General features: G+C 37.9%; 1 protein-coding gene across 5 annotated transcripts in view; it reads left to right on the top strand.

Moving 5' to 3' along the window:
- Window positions 1-19,148, top strand: part of LOC125772686 (dopamine receptor 2) — a 41,909-nt gene extending 22,761 nt beyond the window's left edge. For all 5 annotated transcript variants that reach the window (XM_049444163.1, XM_049444160.1, XM_049444159.1 and 2 more), the window contains 2 exons: window positions 14,435-14,470; window positions 14,692-19,148. In XM_049444163.1, the coding sequence (XP_049300120.1) occupies window positions 14,435-14,470; window positions 14,692-15,195 (540 nt within the window). In that variant the 3' untranslated portion in view covers window positions 15,196-19,148. The remainder of the gene's footprint in view (window positions 1-14,434; window positions 14,471-14,691) is intronic.
- The last annotated feature ends 1,499 nt before the right edge of the window (window positions 19,149-20,647 follow it).

The raw sequence follows: 20,647 nt of genomic DNA, 5'->3' as shown, positions 1-20,647 counted from the left end.
GGCTAGGAAACTAAAAGTTTATTGCTAATGCTGGAATGTTTCCGGTGATCAACAAAATAAAGGTAAAGCGACAATAAACCCTAAGCACCTTGTTGATGAGCTTTGTAAAATTTTTTTCCTGATACTTAACAAATTTAATTTTTTTAATTTGTTTAAGCAATACTCACATGCTATTGGTCCAAATCGCCGTGCCCTATTCTAAAAGCGACTAGTCAAGTTATGGACAATAAAGTCTTTAGACGCAATTAAGAAGAACGAGAATACAGTCTGGAAATGGGAATAGTGATGGACCAGATTCGACTCCAACTAAATCAATTTACTACGGGAGCAACTCCATATTACTAAAGAGTCGAAATCGGAGTTTAATTCGATATCGACTCCGGTGTCAACTCCAATGTCGACTCCGGAGTCGATACCGAAAGAAACTCAATTTTTCTAAGGTTTTCCTGTAATTTTCCTCATATTTGGTGGCATTTTTGCACATGTTTTCGCATAGTTTTTGAAAAAAAAAATTGTAGGGGATTTTTAGAATTGAGGTTTTCCTCAGTTTTAAGGGATATTTAAAATAGCTTATTTCAGGGTTTTTCCATAATTTTCATTGGAATTTGTTATAAGTTTTAATTGGTATTTTTCATTGAGTATTGATAGATGTTCATGTTGAATGTTCTATTATCATCGATGACTTGGTTTAAAACAGTTTTCATAGAGGTTTTCCCGCATTTTCACGAGTTTACAACAGTTGATTTTCCGACATTTGGTAACGATGGTTTCCGCTGTTCTGTCTCAAATTGTTGATGACAGCAATATGATTTTGAAATGCTTCTCATTAATTCCTTCTTTCACTACGTTCCCCCCACCCCTCCTTTCTCCCTCGGCCTTTTTTATCCCATAGTTCATATTTCGGAGTTGATATGGCATCGACTCCTGGAAAAAACGGATTTAAAAATTTTCCAAATCATGTTTAGCTTGAATAGCAAACTTTCCAAAAAATTTAAACGATTTTTTGTTTTACTATTAAAGATTGAAGATTGAACAAATCGAACTCTTAGTAACTCAATGGCACTCATAACCGTTGTTTTAAAATAGTTTGTTAACAAAAAACCGAAACAGTTTACTCCATCCGTGTAGCCGAGACCCGTAACATACCACATAAACAATACAATTCTGTACGATAAAACGCTAGTTGAAGGTGGTAGCAATATCGTAAGGATGGTGCGCAGTGTGCACGTCTAACACATCGTGGTTTACCATGCCAACCATGGTTGCCAGATTTAATTTCACTTCATTGACAGTTGCAAAATGAAAATTAACCACAAACACTTTTGCCAACGCTGTGCTAGTATCAAAACTTTGCTGCCACATTGCAGATGGTGCTAACTATAACTTTCCTGTGTGTAATCTCACTGTATAAAACATATGTATTTCGCACATGTCGAACCGCAGCATCGCTCTAGTCGTGGTGTTTGGCAGTACTGCGAACAAGTGAAATATATTTTGTGAAAACGTTGCAAGAAATCACACATTTGTCGATCGTTTTCTGCCATTACTCGCAGGGTTTTTTTTCTCACTCTTTCAGACAATCCCAACAATGTGTAAAGTATGCTTTTAACTTGCCATAAGTTGTTTACCTATTTTTTAACCTTCGTGACGAATCATTTTTCAGCAAACTGCAACGAAAACTAATGAACCCAACGCTGTTTACTCGTTTTTTCTTTTTTCGCGCGCGAAACTCATCTTTTACACAATGAACTTTCGTGTATGTTTGTGATGCGATGATGAATGGGTGTGCGTGCAGGAGTGAGAAGCATTTTGTGAGATCGAAAGGGTAGAAGAAACAAACAAAAAAACCCCGACGACGATACGTTTTGCGGAGTGTGATTGAAGTTTTCGAAATGGAAAAAGTTTTCATCCCTTCCCCCACACACACACACCCTTTGGCTAAGACGAAAACAAAAGTGACTGACGACTCTGTGGTTTTATGAAGCCTCTCTGTGGGTTTGTAGGATTCCCTCATTTTGAAAAGCAGCGTAACCAGCGATCCTGCCACGGCAATGATGAATGACACGGTAAGGCTAAACTTCACATGACGTATCTCGGTAAGCGTTGACTCGATTAGGATATCGCGGAGGGGGGGGGGGGGGGGGTGGATATGTAGACAAGTGGGTTAGTTAGAGATTAAACGTCCAACCACTTGTCTGTATCTTCAATTACAAATTTGATGATATTTGGGCGATTGGTCGAAATTATTAAATAATAATATAAGGCTTAACACTCAGACCGCTCGTCAGATGTCGCACAATATTAGTGTTGTGCGCATTGAATCTTTTTTTAAAGAATCATTCATATGAATCATTCATATGAATCTAAGTGAAGAGTCATTCGAATCATGAGCCGACTCCCAAGATATTCAAATGAATCCTCAAAGATTCATAAATCCCTAATGATTCGCTTTTGGAGAAGGAGGAGGGGTGGTCTTATTCTAAAAGAGTGGACCAGATGGTGAAGGAGCAACCACATAAATCATCGAACTGTCCCGAAACTCAAAGGAATCGTAATTCAAGTAGGATTCATGAATCTTCAGAATTGAGATTCAAAGTCATTTATTTAGTTCAAAGATTCGTTCAGAATCATGAATCTGAATCAGATCAGAGGAGGGGTGGGGGAGTTTAAGCGAAAAATAAGCCATTCTTTTTTTATCTTCAAGAACAATTTTTTTTCCTCTAAAACTTAATATTTCAAGTTCAATAACCGACAAACCGTTAGAAGACCAAACGGTGTTAAAACAAATATTGTACAAAAACGGCAGTAAAATTTTTTGACTTGTGCTTGGTACACACAGCAACTCCATATTCTTCCGTAAGAACAAAAAACAAAAAAAAAAACTGGTACACCACTCAGCATCACAGCGTTTTGCTATCTTCAAATAGAAGCTAAATACCAGTACTAACTACTACTCCCTGTTATAAACAGAAGCAAGCAAAAGCAGAAACAACCGCATCGGCGCACCGGTGCATCGATGCATCCCCAACGGATCCTTAGTGTATATTCTTCTTATCTAAAAATATACATCCTTCTGCAGTCCTGCACTCCTTTCGTGCGCTGCATTTTTGCCCTCCCCCCGCTCCCTTATTTCTCCTTAGTGCATCCTTTTTTTTTTTGTTCTGTTTTCATTCTGGATTCTGTTTGTACCTCAAGGGCATGAAGCATCTGACTGGTACCAGTAGCGGAAGTAAACGAACCAAGCGCATAGAAGAGAAGCACAAAAAACGGTGGAACGAGCGTCATTGACGTAAATGCTGAAAGGTTTCAGTTTGTTGTGGAATTAATATTCCCCTATGTACATTACCTTAAGCTCAAGAGCATTAGCATTGCCGTGACAGGATGTGAAAGAAGGCTTCAAGAGTGGCAAAAAGGAAGCAGTTTCATGATCTCGCTGACGCTTCCGTCGTGGCTTTGGTACCGCAATTGCTAAGCTTCGGTTCGGCCCGATGAGCGGGGTGTTGGAAAGATTTAATGGGTGAGATTATTTTTCCGCGACCACTGTTCGCACCACTTCACCGCTTGTCACCTCATTTCGAATATTCACGAATGTAAATGCACTTACACTTGACCTGCACGTATCCGTATTTCTATCGTTCAAATCCAGTTAAAGTTTGCATTCATCACCCGACGAATCATGAAGTGGATTAGCATTGTTTGGTGGGAAGAGGTACAAGGGAAGACTTGCCAGTATGCTACTCATTGTGCGGCTTACGTGGAGATGGATGTTGTTTGGTTACAGGTCACAATTTTGAGCGACTTATGAAGTATATACCTTTGTTTCGCTTTATAAATCATATAAAAAGATATATTTTTATATGATTTTTTTTGACAAACAGAACTGAAGAAGAAAATTATAATGTAATACTTGTAATAATGTAACTTGACTTTACTTGACGGCCCAACACTATTTGAGTTGAAATTGAATAAATTTACACTTCAATGGAGGCGCCTAGTACTTTATACTAAAAACTATTTGATGGAGGCGCCTAGTACTTTATGTTAAAAACTATTCGATGGAGGCGCCTAGTAGTTTTTGGGAAAAGATGCGTATAATTCCTAGGAATAAAATAGAGAATTATAATAATAATAAAAGATTCAAAATGGAGGTGGCCAGGCGGTGTATGTGATAAATGGCGCCTGTCCGCACGACAGGACTGGGTCTCAAATCCCATCCGGACCGTGTCCTCCTTTAGCATGGACTGACTATCCTGCTTCGTAGTAAAACAAGTCTTGTTACTGTCTGGCCGTTCTTAAAAAGCAAAAAAACAAAACTCGCGTTTGCCAACAAATTATGAATGTTTTATTCAAGATTTTTTTTCCTCCCCCGAAAATGGCACAAGCTTAGCAATTGATGCACACAAATGGATATTTTTCGTGCTTGGGAGAAAAAATATCACCACAGTCGATGAATGCAATTTTGCTTTTACACCCAACCCATACACATTCGTACATGGGACGCGTCCGATAGCCTAAAAGCGTTTGCTGTAAAACGGGATGTGTTTTGCGTGCGTGGATGAATAAAAGAAAGGGTTGCTTTAGTGCCGAATATTTAATTCAATATTCACTGCACGTTGCTGCGCTAGAAACTAAACAATAAAAATCTTGGCGACACCACATGCTCATTCTTACAGCAGCGTTTTTTTTTGTTTTGTTCGTTTCTCCTGTGTAGTTATAGTACCGCAGATGTGTATGATCGACCAGTTATGTTCAGTAGGAATTTAATATTATGCTAATACACAGCCAAGGCTATGTCACTTGCTATAAAGACCTCGAAAACTTCCCGCTCAAGAATGACGGGTGTTCGTTCGTGACGGACAAATGCGTTTTCGATCGGTTAAACACTATCGTCATTTGAGATCCATATTTCAAACGCTAACAAGGTTAAAGGAAAACTTTTCTAGAAAATCAATCATAAAAATGCTCCATGGCGTGGCATCAGGGCTCTGATTCATGCCACAATCCGATGTGGCTATGCATTTTTATGTCTTTCTCTCTCTCTCAAACAAAAGCTGTAATCTAATTGTCAATTGTTAAATCACCCGATTTATGATTCATTTCAAATCGAGCATGCATTCGTTCTAGTAGCGCACAGCTGAAAATAAAACACTTTCTAAAGTGCAAGCGTTAAATGCACATGATAGGGTGCGATGAGCTCACTTTAGCGCATCGCACAAAATGAATCAGAGATACGTGACAATTTATACCGAAACGCAAAATAGTTCGGAATCGAGCCCAATTGATATGGAACGTCACATTGAATTTATTGTGATTTTTTTTGTTCGTTAAGCTAAAATATAATGAAACCTAAATAAAACTAAAATTTATTATTGTTTATAAACATTTTTGGTTAACATTTTGTGTAACCATTTTAAACAAATTTTGGTATAAAATTATATTTTATAACTCAACTCTTCAACCTTCCCGTATGTAAACAGACGACCCGTTTGACGTTCCATATCTATTGCACGTAATTCTATATCTATGTTGACGTTTCGTTAATTTGTTCATTTGTTACAACAACGTTTTACTTTTACTTTTACTACACCGTTATTAAGTAGCTAAACTTTATGAGACAAATATAGCGTTATATACGTTTATATAAAATGCTTCAACGGAATATGAAATAAACTGGTGCGCATAATATGCGAGCGAATTTTTACAGACTAATTTGGGAATTTTCTTTTCGGCCTAAATTCGTAGTATATAAAAAGTACACTAATCCAAATTACCATCCTACAATCAGACCGAAATTTATCGTCTTTCTGCTGTTAGTGCGAGTCGTCAAGATAGCTCATCAACGCCAATTACTATCGTTCGTCCTTACTTCTGAGTGGTTTTTGTGTGTTTCCCAGAATCATAGACCAAACCCAAAGAGTCTAATGAGCTAGTTTGTTGTACAAGTGTACCAGTGACTAGTTATAAAGACATTGTTTTTCACATGAACTGAAAAATATCCTAGATAACCTCGTACTCTAACGAAACTGGGTAACTAGAAGGAGCATTGAATTATATATTATAAACCAAACCCTTCATCGTAACCATTATCATTCTAGTCGAAACAAAAGCATAATTTTGATCTGATATTGCTGTTGTTTCACGACCAACAACAATATATCAATTTCGTACCACAAGTTAATAATAATAATAATAAATAAAATGTCTATTCGAAATTAAGCAACATTGAAATTCAAGAGCAACTAAAATAAAAAAATACAAATATCATAAATTAATATTGTTTAGTCTATGTACTAATGCAGTCTAAGTATTTAATTGTTGATTGTTCTTTTTTGTGCACTGGCTAGATGCTCGAAACCTTACCTTCTTACCCTTTACTGTCGATGTTTCATAACTGTTTGATTCTGTTTTAAGTTGTGGCCAGCAAAGAGATTCTTGTGTGTGTTTGTTGTGAAACGTTTCGCTATCTTTATGTCTTTCTAAACTTCATTCTATTCTACATGTTGTACTTGTTTTTGGTATCTGTGTGCGCGATCGTCCTACTCTTTCAGCTCACCAATGCATCCTGCCTGAATCTTTCCGGAATGAAAAGCTTTCCCCCCGTGTTTTTTTTTACCTGAAATAGTAAAAAAAACTACCTAATCTAACTCGTTCCGAATACCGTTTCATCTGATAAATACACATGCAAAAGTTTACGCCAAAAAACGATATCGACCCGTCACCCTTTTTTCTTTCAGAGATTTGCCTCGAGACGCTGCTACTCAACCTGCTCGCTGCACGGGATACAGCAAGTGCGGCAAAACTCGTGCGAACAGACGTACATTTAGTTACCGCCAAATCGTTTGCGTGGCCGTATGGGCCCATTGCCGAACGTAGCGTGCCACAAATCGCATCTATTTCTTTTTTTTTATTTTGTGTCTCTGTGTGTGTATCACTCAACGTCACCACCACGGTGGGGTCGTGTGCGACGATAAAGCGTTAAATTAAAGTCATCTGTAAAACGAAGCACACTTTAAAATCAAGCATATTGACGTAGCCTAAGCAAACTGCTTGTGCCAGAATTAGTGAGATTGAATTTCTGGGAAAAGAAAAGCAAAGAAAAAAAAAAGAACTGCGTACAATCCTGCAAGTAATTGAAGTAAACAGCAACAAAAGTCGTGATGAAGCCTGCGACCACTCAATCAATGTCGTTTAACAGATGTGTTACAGTCTTAAATTTAACAGTGGCAAAATCTACCTTCCTTGCTACATTCACCTACGGAAGAAAGGCAAATGACTCTGTTTTTTTGGTTTTGGTATCCTCTTCACCATAATGTATTGGTTGTGAAAAACAAAACTGTCCCCCGACCCAATGCTTAATCGGCATCACAGTTTGCACACAATGTGCCCGGGACCGGGCATTGCAAAGAAATATTACTACCGCACGATCAAACGAACTCTAGTCCATATGGCTATAAGGGGTTGTTGTTACATATGTATGTCTGACGATGGTGTAATTAGAATAGCGTGGAGTGGAGACTGCTTAAAAGCAAAAACCGGACCGGGATGCAGCCAATTTGCCGGCTAGAAATGTATTAGTTTTAAAACCTAGAAGGTACGTAAACATTAATCTCACTAGTGTTTGAATGTTTTCTACGTTTCATAGCAAAGTGCAGCGTGTTCGCTTGCATAATGTTCTGTATCGCTACGTTTACGTTCTTCCCTCTTCCATGCCTTCGACATTCACTTGTCGGTAGCGTTTGCCAGTGCTTCGCGTGCCTCCATCATCCAAACCGATGAATAACTGAGCGCCTCCCTTCCTCCTTTCGGCAGCCCTACCACCCAAAAAAACGCAAGGTGTTTTCATTTCACTGATCAAAAAACATCAAGCACCCTCCCTTTTCTTACCATACACGGGTGCATGCAACATGCAACCTTCATTCGTTAAAATTTTATGAGAAGCAAAACCCATTTCGAGCTGTTTTGCTGCTGTATCAAACATACGCAAGAGGCTAACCGAGCTAGGGGTACATATGTGCGCTATTTAAAACTAAACAGGAAGCAAAAAAAAGGTGTCATAGCAGATGCAATAACGGCAGATGTACGTATTCATCTCAGACTCAATCACTGTCAAGTGAGGGAATTATTCACCGCAACACCCGTTTTTGGGTTAACATTAAACTTTGAAACATGCCATAATCTTGCCTTACTTATATTTTCACTACTTGTGTGTAATAGAAAACTTTTAATAAGGAAGAAAAATGGAAAACAATTACTCGTAGTCCCCGAGATACATGGTACCTCTTAGAAGGGGATTTTTAAATATGACAGCTTAGTATTTTTATAGCAATTTTTTCTGCTATAACATATGATTGAAAATGTCTTCTAATTCTATTAAATAAGTATTTTATTGCTATTTGTTTCCTTCAACAAATCGCCTAGAAAGCGAAATATATTACAATCAGCGAAGGAAGTTGATACAATTTTAACTGTCAACTTGAAACGAAATTGCCCGGAGATCCAATACACGCGGTTTGCTATAATAGTGCATTTCAAGGATTACCTGTACACTTAACTCTACATTTACTAAAATCAGCGTGGTGGTGGAGATGGCCCCGGTCTCTACACGCGCCCGTCTCTGCTAGAGATGGGAATAACAACTCTTTTTAGTGAGTCAACTCAGAGTGAATGAGTCGTTATTAGGAGTCAGCTCGTTTAACGACTCATTTCGGAGTCATAAAAACCTCTCAAAAATTTTAAAAATTGATTTATTTTAATGCAAATTTGTTGTAATAAGTTTCTTTTCACTCAAATAATGCTTTAAATTAAAAAAAGTAAAAAAAATCAGAAAAAAATTTAAAAAAAATTTCCACTCGAAAATTTCATAAGGCTTACCCCTTACGATTTTTTTGGGAAATTTTGCAAAAAAAATAAAATTGATTTATTTTAATCCCAATTGGTTGCAATGAGTTTCTTTTCACTCAAGTAATGTTTCAAATAAAAAAAAACAGAGTGAAAAATAATAAAAAATTTAAAAAATTCAAAAAAATGAAAATTTACTAAAGCTCATTTTTGTACCAAGTTTTGCTTATAACTCGGTCGGTATCCAACAGATCGCCAATCTTTAACCTGTGGTCGATAGATGGCACCAATGGCTACATTTTCTTCTTGGACGGCCATGCCCTCAGATGTCTGTGGCAGAAGTTATTCGAGGAACCAAGTTCCTTACCCTGTTTGAGAAAATGTAAAATTTTCCTCATTTTTGAGCAATGTAGCAAAAATTTTAAATGTCATATATTTTGATGGGAATAAGTTTCTTTTCACTTAAATAGTGCTTTAAATTAAAAACAGAATAAAAAATCAGAAAAAATTTAAAAAAATTTTCCACTCGAAAATTTCATAAGACTTACCCCTTACGTTTTTTTTGAGAAATTTTGCAAAAAAATTTAAATTGATTTATTTTAATGCCAATTGGTTGAATTAAGTTTCTTTTCACTCAAATAGTGTTTTAAATAAGAAAAAAGCAAATAATGCTTTTTAAATATGAAATAATATCAAGGAAAGCCATGAATGGCAGATCAAGACCAACAAGCGACGCCGTTATAGTAAATAACTTTATAGCATAAATTACCGGGCGGCGGCCCGGTGGTTCATGTGATAAACGGCGCCAGTCCACACGGCCGGACCGGGTTCAAATCCCATCCGGACCGTCCCCCCGTAGCATGGACTGACTATCCGGCTACGTGGTAAAAATAAGTCTAGTAAGCCAGAAATGGCCGGCGTGACCTGTAAGGTCGTTAAGCCAAGAAGAAGCATAAATTAAAATTAAGAATTGGAAAACTTCTCCTACTGATGCTATAATCAATTATAGCATGTGTAGAACCTCATTAAAAATTAGCTTTGATTAAAAAATACCTTTGATTGTATTTTCTGAATGAACAAATATATCAACTTCTTTTCTTATTTTCCCCCCTGTGTTTCAAATTTTCCTTGGCGATGGAAATATTTCTTTCCTTTTTTTTGGTGGAAGGCCCCTAGTCAATTTGGTACCAAAATGGGCGTATTTTTATGGGAACGAAATGTTTGGTACCGAAGGATGTGGATTTCATTTGCAACCTCGATGGCGGTAAACTGATGGACACGCTTTACCGGTTTGCCCCTGTTTTTTCTGTTGCTGTTGGTTAGCCATCAATTTGCTGCAAAGGACCGGATCAGCGTACCGATTGACGGATGTTTTGCGGGAACTGGGGTGTAGAATGTTTCGTCTGTTCAGTCGCAGGAATTACCGTGGTTTAGCATGACTGCGCTTAAGGATGTTTTAACGCAATCAATGCGTTTGATTTCGTTGCCCCAGATCCGTACACCGTACAGGGACGAAGAAAGTATCCGTCCCGAAGAGAAAAAAAAGAGAGAGGCAGCAAACGGAGTAGAAATCCAATCAAAGAGCATTACTGCAAAATTATATTATGATAGCAAGAAGAAGAGAAAAAAAAGTATTGAAGAAGGAAAGGTTTGCAAAACCACTTGCGAACATCGTCTGGGTTTCGCTATCGCTCTGGAACTGCTAATCTAGCTGTACGGGGGATTGGAAATCGAAACAACAACAAAAGTATATCGGTACGGTAGCAAAGGGTGAGTGAGAGAAATATTTATTTATAAATCGAATTAACTGATGCAGACATAAAACTTATGACCGGCAATGTCTACTAGCGCTGGCAACCAAACCGGAACCAAATCCGTTCAATTCGAGCCACCCCCGGAAAATGTCATCAGCTTGAAGTTATCAAGCCTATAGTTTTGTTTGGTTTACACAGCTCTTAGTTATCTTGTCCGTTCTCCATTTAATTCTTTTTACGTTCCGTCATACGCGTTCCTTTTTTTCTTCTCTCTTACTTCCCATTTTACCCACTGTTCCCTTTAAGTAGTTTTGCTCTACTTACATCTTATCCGTCCTAACCAAACCACAGCTTTTGTTTTCGGCTACTCCTAAAGAGGGTATGTAATCTTTGTTTGCTTCACTTTTGTGCTCGGAGTAACTGGGTTTTTTTTTCTTTTTCCTCCTTTTACAGCACACAAAACACAGTACACATTTCCACATTGGTTCACAATTGTGTGAATAAATAGAGACGAAAGCATAAAGATCAGAGATAAAGCTACCAAAAATAAAAGTATGCTTTTCAAAGGCCACCCCCCCGGGAGAACCTTTTGCCGCACCAGTGTCTTGACAAATTACACCGAAAAGCAAAAAGTTACCATACCGATGCGTTTGCCGATGGATTGTTTCCTTGAGATAAATTCCATAACAAACGAATTAACTACTTCATCATGTGCTTCACCATGTCAAACAGTGTGGTGCTCATTTGCCGGACCATTGAGGACCGAAATACGGTCGATTTGTTTTTGCTTGGGTTTTGCGATGGGTTTTTGGGTGGAGGCCTCTTCGGTATAACAAGGGTATCTATTGCTGCTAGGTTACTCTTTATATGTTCGCTAATGTCTACACAATCAAATCGGATAGCCCTATCCATGCGAAGAATCTATTATAGAATTGTTTAATTTTTGGGCCTTTTTTGGGTTTTTTTTCAACAAGAAGAAGCTAATATAAATGATAAAAATGTTCTCATAACTTTTTTCCTCTCTTTTTCCTCAATTTTTTTTACATCACTTTTCATATGGTTTCCCATCTTTTGCATGTCTGTTCGTGTGAAATTATTGCTTCTTCAATAACATCATCACTTATTTTAAGAATGCTTTTACGTCTACTTTTTTTTGAGGCTTTTTGTCTGATTCATGGTCTAGGGTGGGGGGGCTTCTGCCGGGAAAGAATATATCCTTTTGACTGATTTTTTTTATTATTGACTCGATGGGAAGATTTGCGAGCCCCCGCAGCCATTTTTCGGCACCGTATTGGATAGATTTTCGAGCATGATTTGGATGATTGCAGTAGTGCAGTACAGACAGGGGAAAAAAAAGAACAACCATGAAATAGCAAAACTTCATTCATAAAGGAAGAAATTAGAAGAAAGATAACAAGTGCCCAACGTGTTCTCCCCACACGCTCACAACCATTCCGTGTTACGCAGAACGATATCGGGCTGCTCTTTCTATAATTATTGAAACATATTAATTGTTGTTTGCCAGGGCACCTTAGCAACGAACGAACACGATTGCCAAATAGCACATGCAAAACATTTGTGCTTTTGAAATTTCTGATCCATCAGTGATGTGATGTGACAGCAGCAAAAAACAACCGAAAAGTGAAGAAAACCAAAAATTCAATCCATGCGGCTGAGGTTGCTTTATTTGGAGAGGAAATGCGGAAGATTGCTAGTTAGGCCACATCATCCACATTCGTCCCTCGAAATATTGTGCTTAGAATTTGTGCGTTTTTCTTTTCTTTTTTTTTTTGGTTGATTGTTGCAGTAACACGCCTTTCCTTATATTGTTTACCCTTGGCTCCCTCGGCGTACTTTCACATCAGATCTAATGGTATACTAGAGTAACTGTAGAGTTCCTACATAGATATGTACATGGTACATAAGCGAGCAACTTCCATAAGATATGCGTACAGAAGGAGCAGGAACAGCAAACGGCTAAACAGGGTTTTGGAAAAGAAAGAGAGGCAAACATAAATGTGCCAACCAATTTTGTTATGAAAATTTCGCGCCCCCCGGGCAAATTTCATTTTCACTCCACTCCGGCACTGACTGCAATGTCGCAAGTACCACGACAGTCAATGTTTATATGTTTCGACTGGAGAGGAACAAGAAGAAGAAAAAAAGCTTTCTAGCCTGTTTTCTTCACCTCCCACAGGCCAGACACAACAATTGGCTTTTTTTTTGTTGGTTAACCCTTGTGCGTTACTTAACTAAAAAGCGCCACTTCCATAGTGTTCCGATGTATGTACATGTATTTATCATAGCAAAACACATTTCGACGTTTTTTGTTGTTGTTGTATTTAATCTTTTTCTATCTGCTGATTCATCTGCGATTTATTTTTGTGTACGTGATGTTGGTTAAGAAGAACTAGCATAAACCAAACGGGGAAGATGTTGAAAAGTAGGAGAATGGGGCATAAATGTGCTATCAAAAATATCATTACTTTAATTTTGATGAGCAGAATTAGAACTGAAGGAATGAATCGCTATTGTGAAGATTCATAAAACCTCCAATATTCATGATTCTTCAAAGAACACAAGATTCCTCCAAGATTCGCGAATCATCCAATCAAATCCCATCCGAATATTTGATGATTCATGAATCTTTGAATATGAATTACTCTTTGAGGATTCATCAATCTTTTTGGGAGTTGATTCATGATTGGAAAGACTCTTCACTAAAGATTCATGAATTCGTGAATCTTCGAGAATTAATTAGACTTTGAGGATTCATCAATCTTTTTATGAGTTAACTTATGATTTGAATGATTCTTCACAGAAGATTCAGGAATTCATGAATCTTTGAGAATTAATTAGACTTTGACGATTCATCAATCTTTCTGGGAGTTGATTCATAATTGGAAAGACTCTTAACTGAAGATTCATGAATTCATGAATATCTGAGAAGTAATTAGACTTTGAGGATTCATCAATCTTTTTAAGAGTTAACTTATGATTTGAATGATTCTTCACAGAAGATTCATGAATGAATGAATCTTTAAGAATTAATTAGACTTTAAGGATTCATCAATCTTTCTGAGAGTTGATTCATGATTGGAATGACTCTTCACTGAAGATTCAGGAATTCATGAATCTTTGAGAATTAATTAGACTTTGAGGATTCATCAATCTTTCTGGAAGTTGATTCATGATTAGAATGACTCTTAATTGAAGATTCATATGAATGATTCTCCTCAAAAGATTCATTAAGCACAACACTAGACACTACCTATCTATGTGGACCTAATGAATGACGAACTCCACTTGACACTGGATGCTACGCCTAACGTCAATCCTTTGTGATTGACGAACATCGAAAAAGAATGTTTTTTTTAACAAGACTTGTTGTTGTCGGGGAGATGAAGAAGGAAGGCATGTTCGTTGGAACTGACCTGGGCCCAGTATATCAAGAGATTGCTTGGAGGACAAAGATTGTCTAAAGAGTTTTCAGTATCCGCAAGGGAACGATTTACTACATTTTATTTTAAAGGTCAACACAACAAGGTAACCAATCGCCCAAGGTCAATAAATGTCTGTGATTTCCCACGCCAAGAAGAACAACTTTGTTCAAAATAGTTTGAAGAATTTTTTTTGTGTTTTTCAGATTAAAAACATTATTTCATAAAAAAAATTAAATCACAAAGTAAAACATCATTAACTTGGAAAGTAAGTGAGTTAAAAATTATACAGTGAAAAACTTTTAGTTTCCTTCTCTAGTCTAATCTCAAAGCTTAATCACAGAATCACTTGTGTGTACTTGTTGTCAATCTCACGCTTCTTTCATTATTTTCTTTCCACAGTGCCAAAAGGCTGCAATCATAGCCTCGTCGTCGTCTGTAAGTAACAACATTTGATGTTTTACATTTAGCGACCATGTGTTTTTTTTGCTTCTTTTTCTGTTTCAGCAATTTACGCTTTTCACACGTCCAACGAAATTAACCTTTTTGCGACACGCGCATTCTTTTTTAATTGTTTGTTTACGGCTGCCATAGCATGCCCCATCATTTGCCACTGCAAAAGCACATTCATGCCGTTTTTTTCTCGCCTATCGTTACAGAACTGTAGTATATATGATAATAGCTATCAGCGTCGTAACAATCGCCAGGTGCTTGGGCAGCAAAATCGATCCGGGCATCACCATCATCACCACTGTCGTCAGCATCGCCATTACTGCAACAATCACTACTACCGCCATCGGTCGCGTCTGGTCGATGTGTCGTGCGATGGCATACCGGAGGTTGGCGGTACTTTGCAACAGCGAACCAATCAACAGTCTACACCCACCACTGTCGCATCGCCTATCGTTAGCAGCACGGGCAGTGCTCGGACGGGCAGTGGTAATATCAGTCTCGGCGTAATGCCCATGCCAAGACCGGTCCCGATTAACTCGATCGGACAACAGCTAGGATCCGTTACCGTGCAGCCACGTTGCAGCTTCTCCTCCGCAACAGGGCTGCGAACCGCAAATCGAAGAGTGCAGCGGCAGGCGTCGACCACTGAACGGGAACGGGGCCGAATTTTCGATGACCCAAGGCCTGATATAAACCGGGTGCCTCCTTAAACATTAGACAATGCAGCACAAAGTTCAAAGTTCATTTAATTCCTGATAATTATTTATTTTTACTAACTCGAAAATGATTGCCTAATATTTTTCTGTTAATGATTCGAAGTTATAAATTTATTTTTGTATATTTTCTCATAATTTTAAATTAAAAAAAAGGTTAAAACTATTTATTTTTTACTTTGTTTTACATAAAATACAGGCAAATTAGTATAAATCTGCCTCTAAATAAACTCATATGCGTGTAACGACCAACAATGACCATCCAAAGCTCTTAACATTTGGTATAAATAGTAGCTGTGTCAGTTTTGTTATTTTGTAAATATTATTGCACAAATGTACAAAACAAAAACTTCGGTGCCTAAGCACCATAAAACAAATGATTACGCTAAATTATTATGTTTTTAATTTTATGGACGATAAAACTGATATACTGATAACCGGTTGTCAGCATGTCGATCCATTGCAAAGCAAAGTCTGATCGCTCTAGATTGAAGTCGAATCGCATTGCCCTATTAAGTGTTAGATCGATTAGATTAAGCTACGATCATGGAAAATTTTGTAACCTAGATGGCATGTTTTGTCATCAATATATGATTTAAAAAGTCTGCAACAAGCAATAAAAAAATATGAAAATTAACTAATGGTCAAGAAGTAAATATAATGCACGATGGAAAAAGATCAAGCTATCTATGCGGATTACACCTTGGACAATATTCTTGGCAAAAAAAACCGAGATTTAACAAAAAAAAAAACAAAAATAAATTGTATGCCATTCAAAATACAACCATAATAGATACCCGAGGAAGCATTATATCCACGGCACAGGGAACAATGTTCTTGAGTACTTCCAAACAGCACTTACAGCTAAGGTGCAGAAAAATGTGAAGTACCTTTATATGGAAATCCTTTTATTCACGATACAAGGCATGCTCTTTTGTCTATGAAACAACATATACATGGGTGAGAAGCTAATTGTACTCTACCACGATTTTGAATATAAGAAAGCAACAAGAATAACAAAAAAAACAAAACAAACAGATCTTCTTCATGGCTAAAACCTACGCTTTTGATGTATGAAGCAGGACGGTCTCACAGAAACAAACACGCGTCACGATAAGACAGTCCACCTGCGTAAATATCCAGCTACGAGTAAATCCTTACATCTTCTCCCAATAAATGTCGGTTAGAATTAAACTGCTGCACGCACACAGCTGTGGCATATTTACTGTAAAACAAAGCAGATTGTATTAATAATGCAGACAAGTAAGCTAAAGCATTCCTATCGCGAGCCGCGCATTCTACAGTTTTTTTTTCACAGTTAACCGTAAATAAAAACTGGAAGATGAGTAGCTCTTTACTGAGCGAATTGCGGTCTAAAGGAAGCGCCGAGTGTGGCACGTGCTGTTTAGAGCGCAATTCGCTCCGCTCATTCGAAAGAGCTGCTTGAAAAACCGATTCCGAAGCAACAATTCCAGAATCGACTCAGGAACCGACTCTGATAATTTAAATGTTTACGGAACCGGTTAGTTGATTCGGGACTCGCTCTGGAGTTGATCCGGGACCGTCTCTGGAGTTGATTCGGAACCGGCTCCGGAGTTGATTCGGAACCGGCTCCGAAGCCGTTGATGCAGAATGCCGTAGTTCCGGAGTCGTGGCTTCAGAATCCCTGGAGTTGATTCGGAACCGGCTTCGGAGCCATTGATGCAGAATGACGTGGTTCCGGAGTCGTGGCTTAAGAATTCCTGGAGTCGATTCGGAACCGGTTCCGGAGCCGTTGATGCAGAATGCCGTGGTTCCGGAGTCGTGGCTTCAGAATCCCTGGAGTTGATTCGGTAACGGCTCTGGAGTTGATTCGGGACCGGCTCTGGAGATGATTTGGGACCGGCTCTGGAGTCGATTCGGAACCGGTTCCGGAGCCGTTGATGCAGAATGCCGTGGTTCCGGAGTCGTGGCTTCAGAATCCCTGGAGTTGATTCGGTAACGGCTCTGGAGTTGATTCGGGAACGGCTCTGGAGTTGATTCGGGACCGGCTCTGAAGATGATTCGGGACCGGCTCTGGAGTCGATTCGTGACCGGCTCCGGAACCGTTGATGCAGAATACCGTGGTTCCGGAGTCATGGCTTCAGAATCCCTGGAGTTGATTCGGGACCGGCTCTGGAGTTGATTCGGGATCGGCTCTGGAGATGATTCGGGACCGGCTCTGGAGTCGATTCGGAACCGGCTCTGGAGCCGTTGATGCAGAATGCCGTGGTTCCAGAGTCATGGCTTCAGAATCGGCTGGGGAGCAGTGGGTATATTCCGGAGCGCCCATCACTACTACTGACAACAGTACAACCTGACCAGATATCGTACACCGTGAATCTATCAACCAAACTTTTTTTTTAATTACCTGTATGAGTATAGTACTTAATATCTGTTAAAAATATGCCTTATGTCTTCCATACCCTTATTAGGAAAAGGATCGTTATGTGCGGGTTTGTGTGGATTTTGTCGTTTGTCGACAATCCCATTCCGCGATAATCCCTTATATACTGTGTTAAACCCGTGCTATGGCACAAACTGTATGGGTAAAAATTACACTTCACACAAAAACAAAACGCATTAACATAAATTATGTTTTGCTTTTTATCCTTTTTAAAGGGATAAGCACGGTGATACCGTAAAATGTGAAAAAAAAATCAAACGTTGTACGATAATTCCTTCTTGGAATGGTGGTATAGGATTTACTTTTTTTATTTGTTAATAAATAATATAAAAAAGGTTATATACTATGTTGTTTTGTAATTTAATGTTTTACAATGAGTTCCAAAATGTTTCCTACAATGTTTTTTGTTAACAGCAAGCATATTCAGATATTTAAGAGACATTTCCTAAAGTTATGCTATAAACGATCAACTGGATTTATATTACAAAATCTAAAAAAAATTGTAACAAATCTGATGTTCTAGTTTTTAAAATCTTGTCTAGTGCGAGACGACGTCTTCCCTATTAAAACAAAATGACAGACATCCCACCTGTTGGCTAGGGAGACCAAAAGCCAAATAACAAGAGAAGGAATTTACTGACCAGCACCATTTGTACTAACCATGATCCACTGTAAAACGTGTACGTACGAATACAGCCCGCCATTATCGGTGGACAACAGATGAATTGTTCGACATAAATGAATGCAAAAGGGAGAAATTAGAATCATTTTGCAATTTGTTGCCAGCATGTTAGATATTACACATTGATTGCATTGTATTTCACTGTGACACCTGTGTAATTTATATGTTCTACTAAGTATTTAGTAGCGGTCAAGCTAATAGTCTACAGAATGTACATGGTTTTTAGCATTATTTACAACAATAACAACAAACAGGTAAACGCAGGTCGTACAATAAACGAATGTATAATGACTTGAGCAAAGTAAAATGGAGTGCTGATCGTTCAAACAATAACAAACAATAATAGACACATCTTCAAGCGCTGTAGCTAATAGCGAGGATAATCAAATGATTTGATAAAAACAGCAACAAAAAATACGCAATTTACATTAATTGGCCGGAAACAGAATCAAAAACAAAGCTGAGAAGCAAACTGCATGCTCAATTTGATGCGCTGTAAATAAATCGTAATCATTTGCCATTAGCATCAACAATGCGTGCAATGGAAACAAATTTCACATTAATTACATTATTCAATAAGGATGAATGGAAAAGTTTATTTTTTTCAAACATCCACTTGTATAACTGCGTAAATCTGCTTCAACTAGATTGCTAATCGAATGTTTACTAAGTTTATACGCTAGAAAGCATGTATAGATAACATGTTTTATATACACAGATATATAGATATATATATATAGATTATGTTTATGTGATAACCAGACAGGAAAGTTATCGGTTCAATCATGATGTGAACTAGATGTAAGCAGTCTTGTACGAATAATAAACTATTGAAACGATGTACGCCTCTGTGTCTCAATTGATTGTTTTGTTTCAAACGATGCGATGATAAAAATATCGTTATTTATAATCTCTCTCTCTCTCTTATTGGCTTTAACAACCCTTATAAGGTCATTCCGGCCATTTCTGGCTTACCAGACCTGCTTACCTTACTAGGACCTGCCGTGGGGACCAGGCTGCTTTTTGTTATTTTATCATATTTATTATTTATTATTTTATTCCTACCAATGATACGCATATTTCCCCAAAACTACTAGGCGCCTCCATCGAATCGTTTTTAGTATAAATTACTAGGCGCCTCCATTGAGGTACAAATTTATTATAATTCAATTCATATAGAGTTGGGACGTCAAGTAATGTCATTTAAGTAAATAAAACTTTAGTGTTACATAATTATTTTTGTTTCTTAATAACGGCCAGATCGTATCAAGACTTATTTTACCACCTAGCCGGATAGTCAATCCTTCCTACGTGGGGAAGGTACGGATGGGATTTGATACTTGGTCCTATCGTATGGAACCGGCGCCATTTATCACATACACAGCCAGGCCGCCCCCATTTTTATTTTTTTATTACTGTTATTATTTCCTATTTTATTCATACGAATGATACGCATCTTTTCCAAAACTACTAGGCGCCTCCATCGAATAGTTTTTAGTATAAAGTACTAGGCGCCTCCATTCCATCCTCCTCCTGTCGTGTGGAATTAACCATTGTATTAACCGTTGTATATTAACCAATTTTCAATGGCAGCTTGAGCTAACCGCATACAAAAGAAAGTAAGTAATATTGTCCGAACATTTTGCTGTTCTTTTTACTCATAAAAATAATTATGAATAATTTCAGTTTTTAAATAACATTTTTAAATTATTTATATATCCTTACTTTTCCCCATTTGTACCCTTTAACCAAAATTAGATGTCACACAAAACAACACCCTTTTTTAAAGGCCCACACAACTTCACACAAAAAAACCATAAATGGCAATATAAACATATTTCCTGTATTCCCGTTGATGTTGTCGAAATGTTGTAATGTTTTTTTTTACGGGCCGTTAACGAATCTGTATGCCCAATACGTATGTTTACGTCTTTATCGTACGTGTTCGCTGTGAAGTTGTGGCACAAAATCGTTAACCAATCATCAAAGGTATTAACACCTTGTGAAATTTATTTTTAACTTCTTTTTTTTTTAGTTTCAATCGTTTCCCGTCGAGCGTAACGTTTCTATTTTATGTGACGAAGGAAAGCTGGAGGATGAATTTACGGTAAAAGACATGTGGTACGAAAACGGGGCTGCTCTAGTGAAGGGTGTGTGGATTGCTTTAGGTTTGCTGATTTGCCGGCTGAGATCGACAAACAGAAATTCCATTTCTTTCCTGGTTGTAACATAGAAACCGGGGTGAAATGCTTGAAATTTATGTAACGGTTTAAATTTGATTTTGACCGAGCGTGTGTGTGTGTTTTTCATAACTTTCGAGTTTGCTTTTACATGAATGGGTT

Source organism: Anopheles funestus, chromosome X (assembly GCF_943734845.2).
Source record: "Anopheles funestus chromosome X, idAnoFuneDA-416_04, whole genome shotgun sequence".
NCBI classification, from domain to species: Eukaryota; Metazoa; Arthropoda; class Insecta; order Diptera; family Culicidae; genus Anopheles; species Anopheles funestus.
The sequence above is the reverse complement of the archived record's forward strand: the minus strand, read 5'-3'. Positions and strand labels throughout refer to the sequence as shown.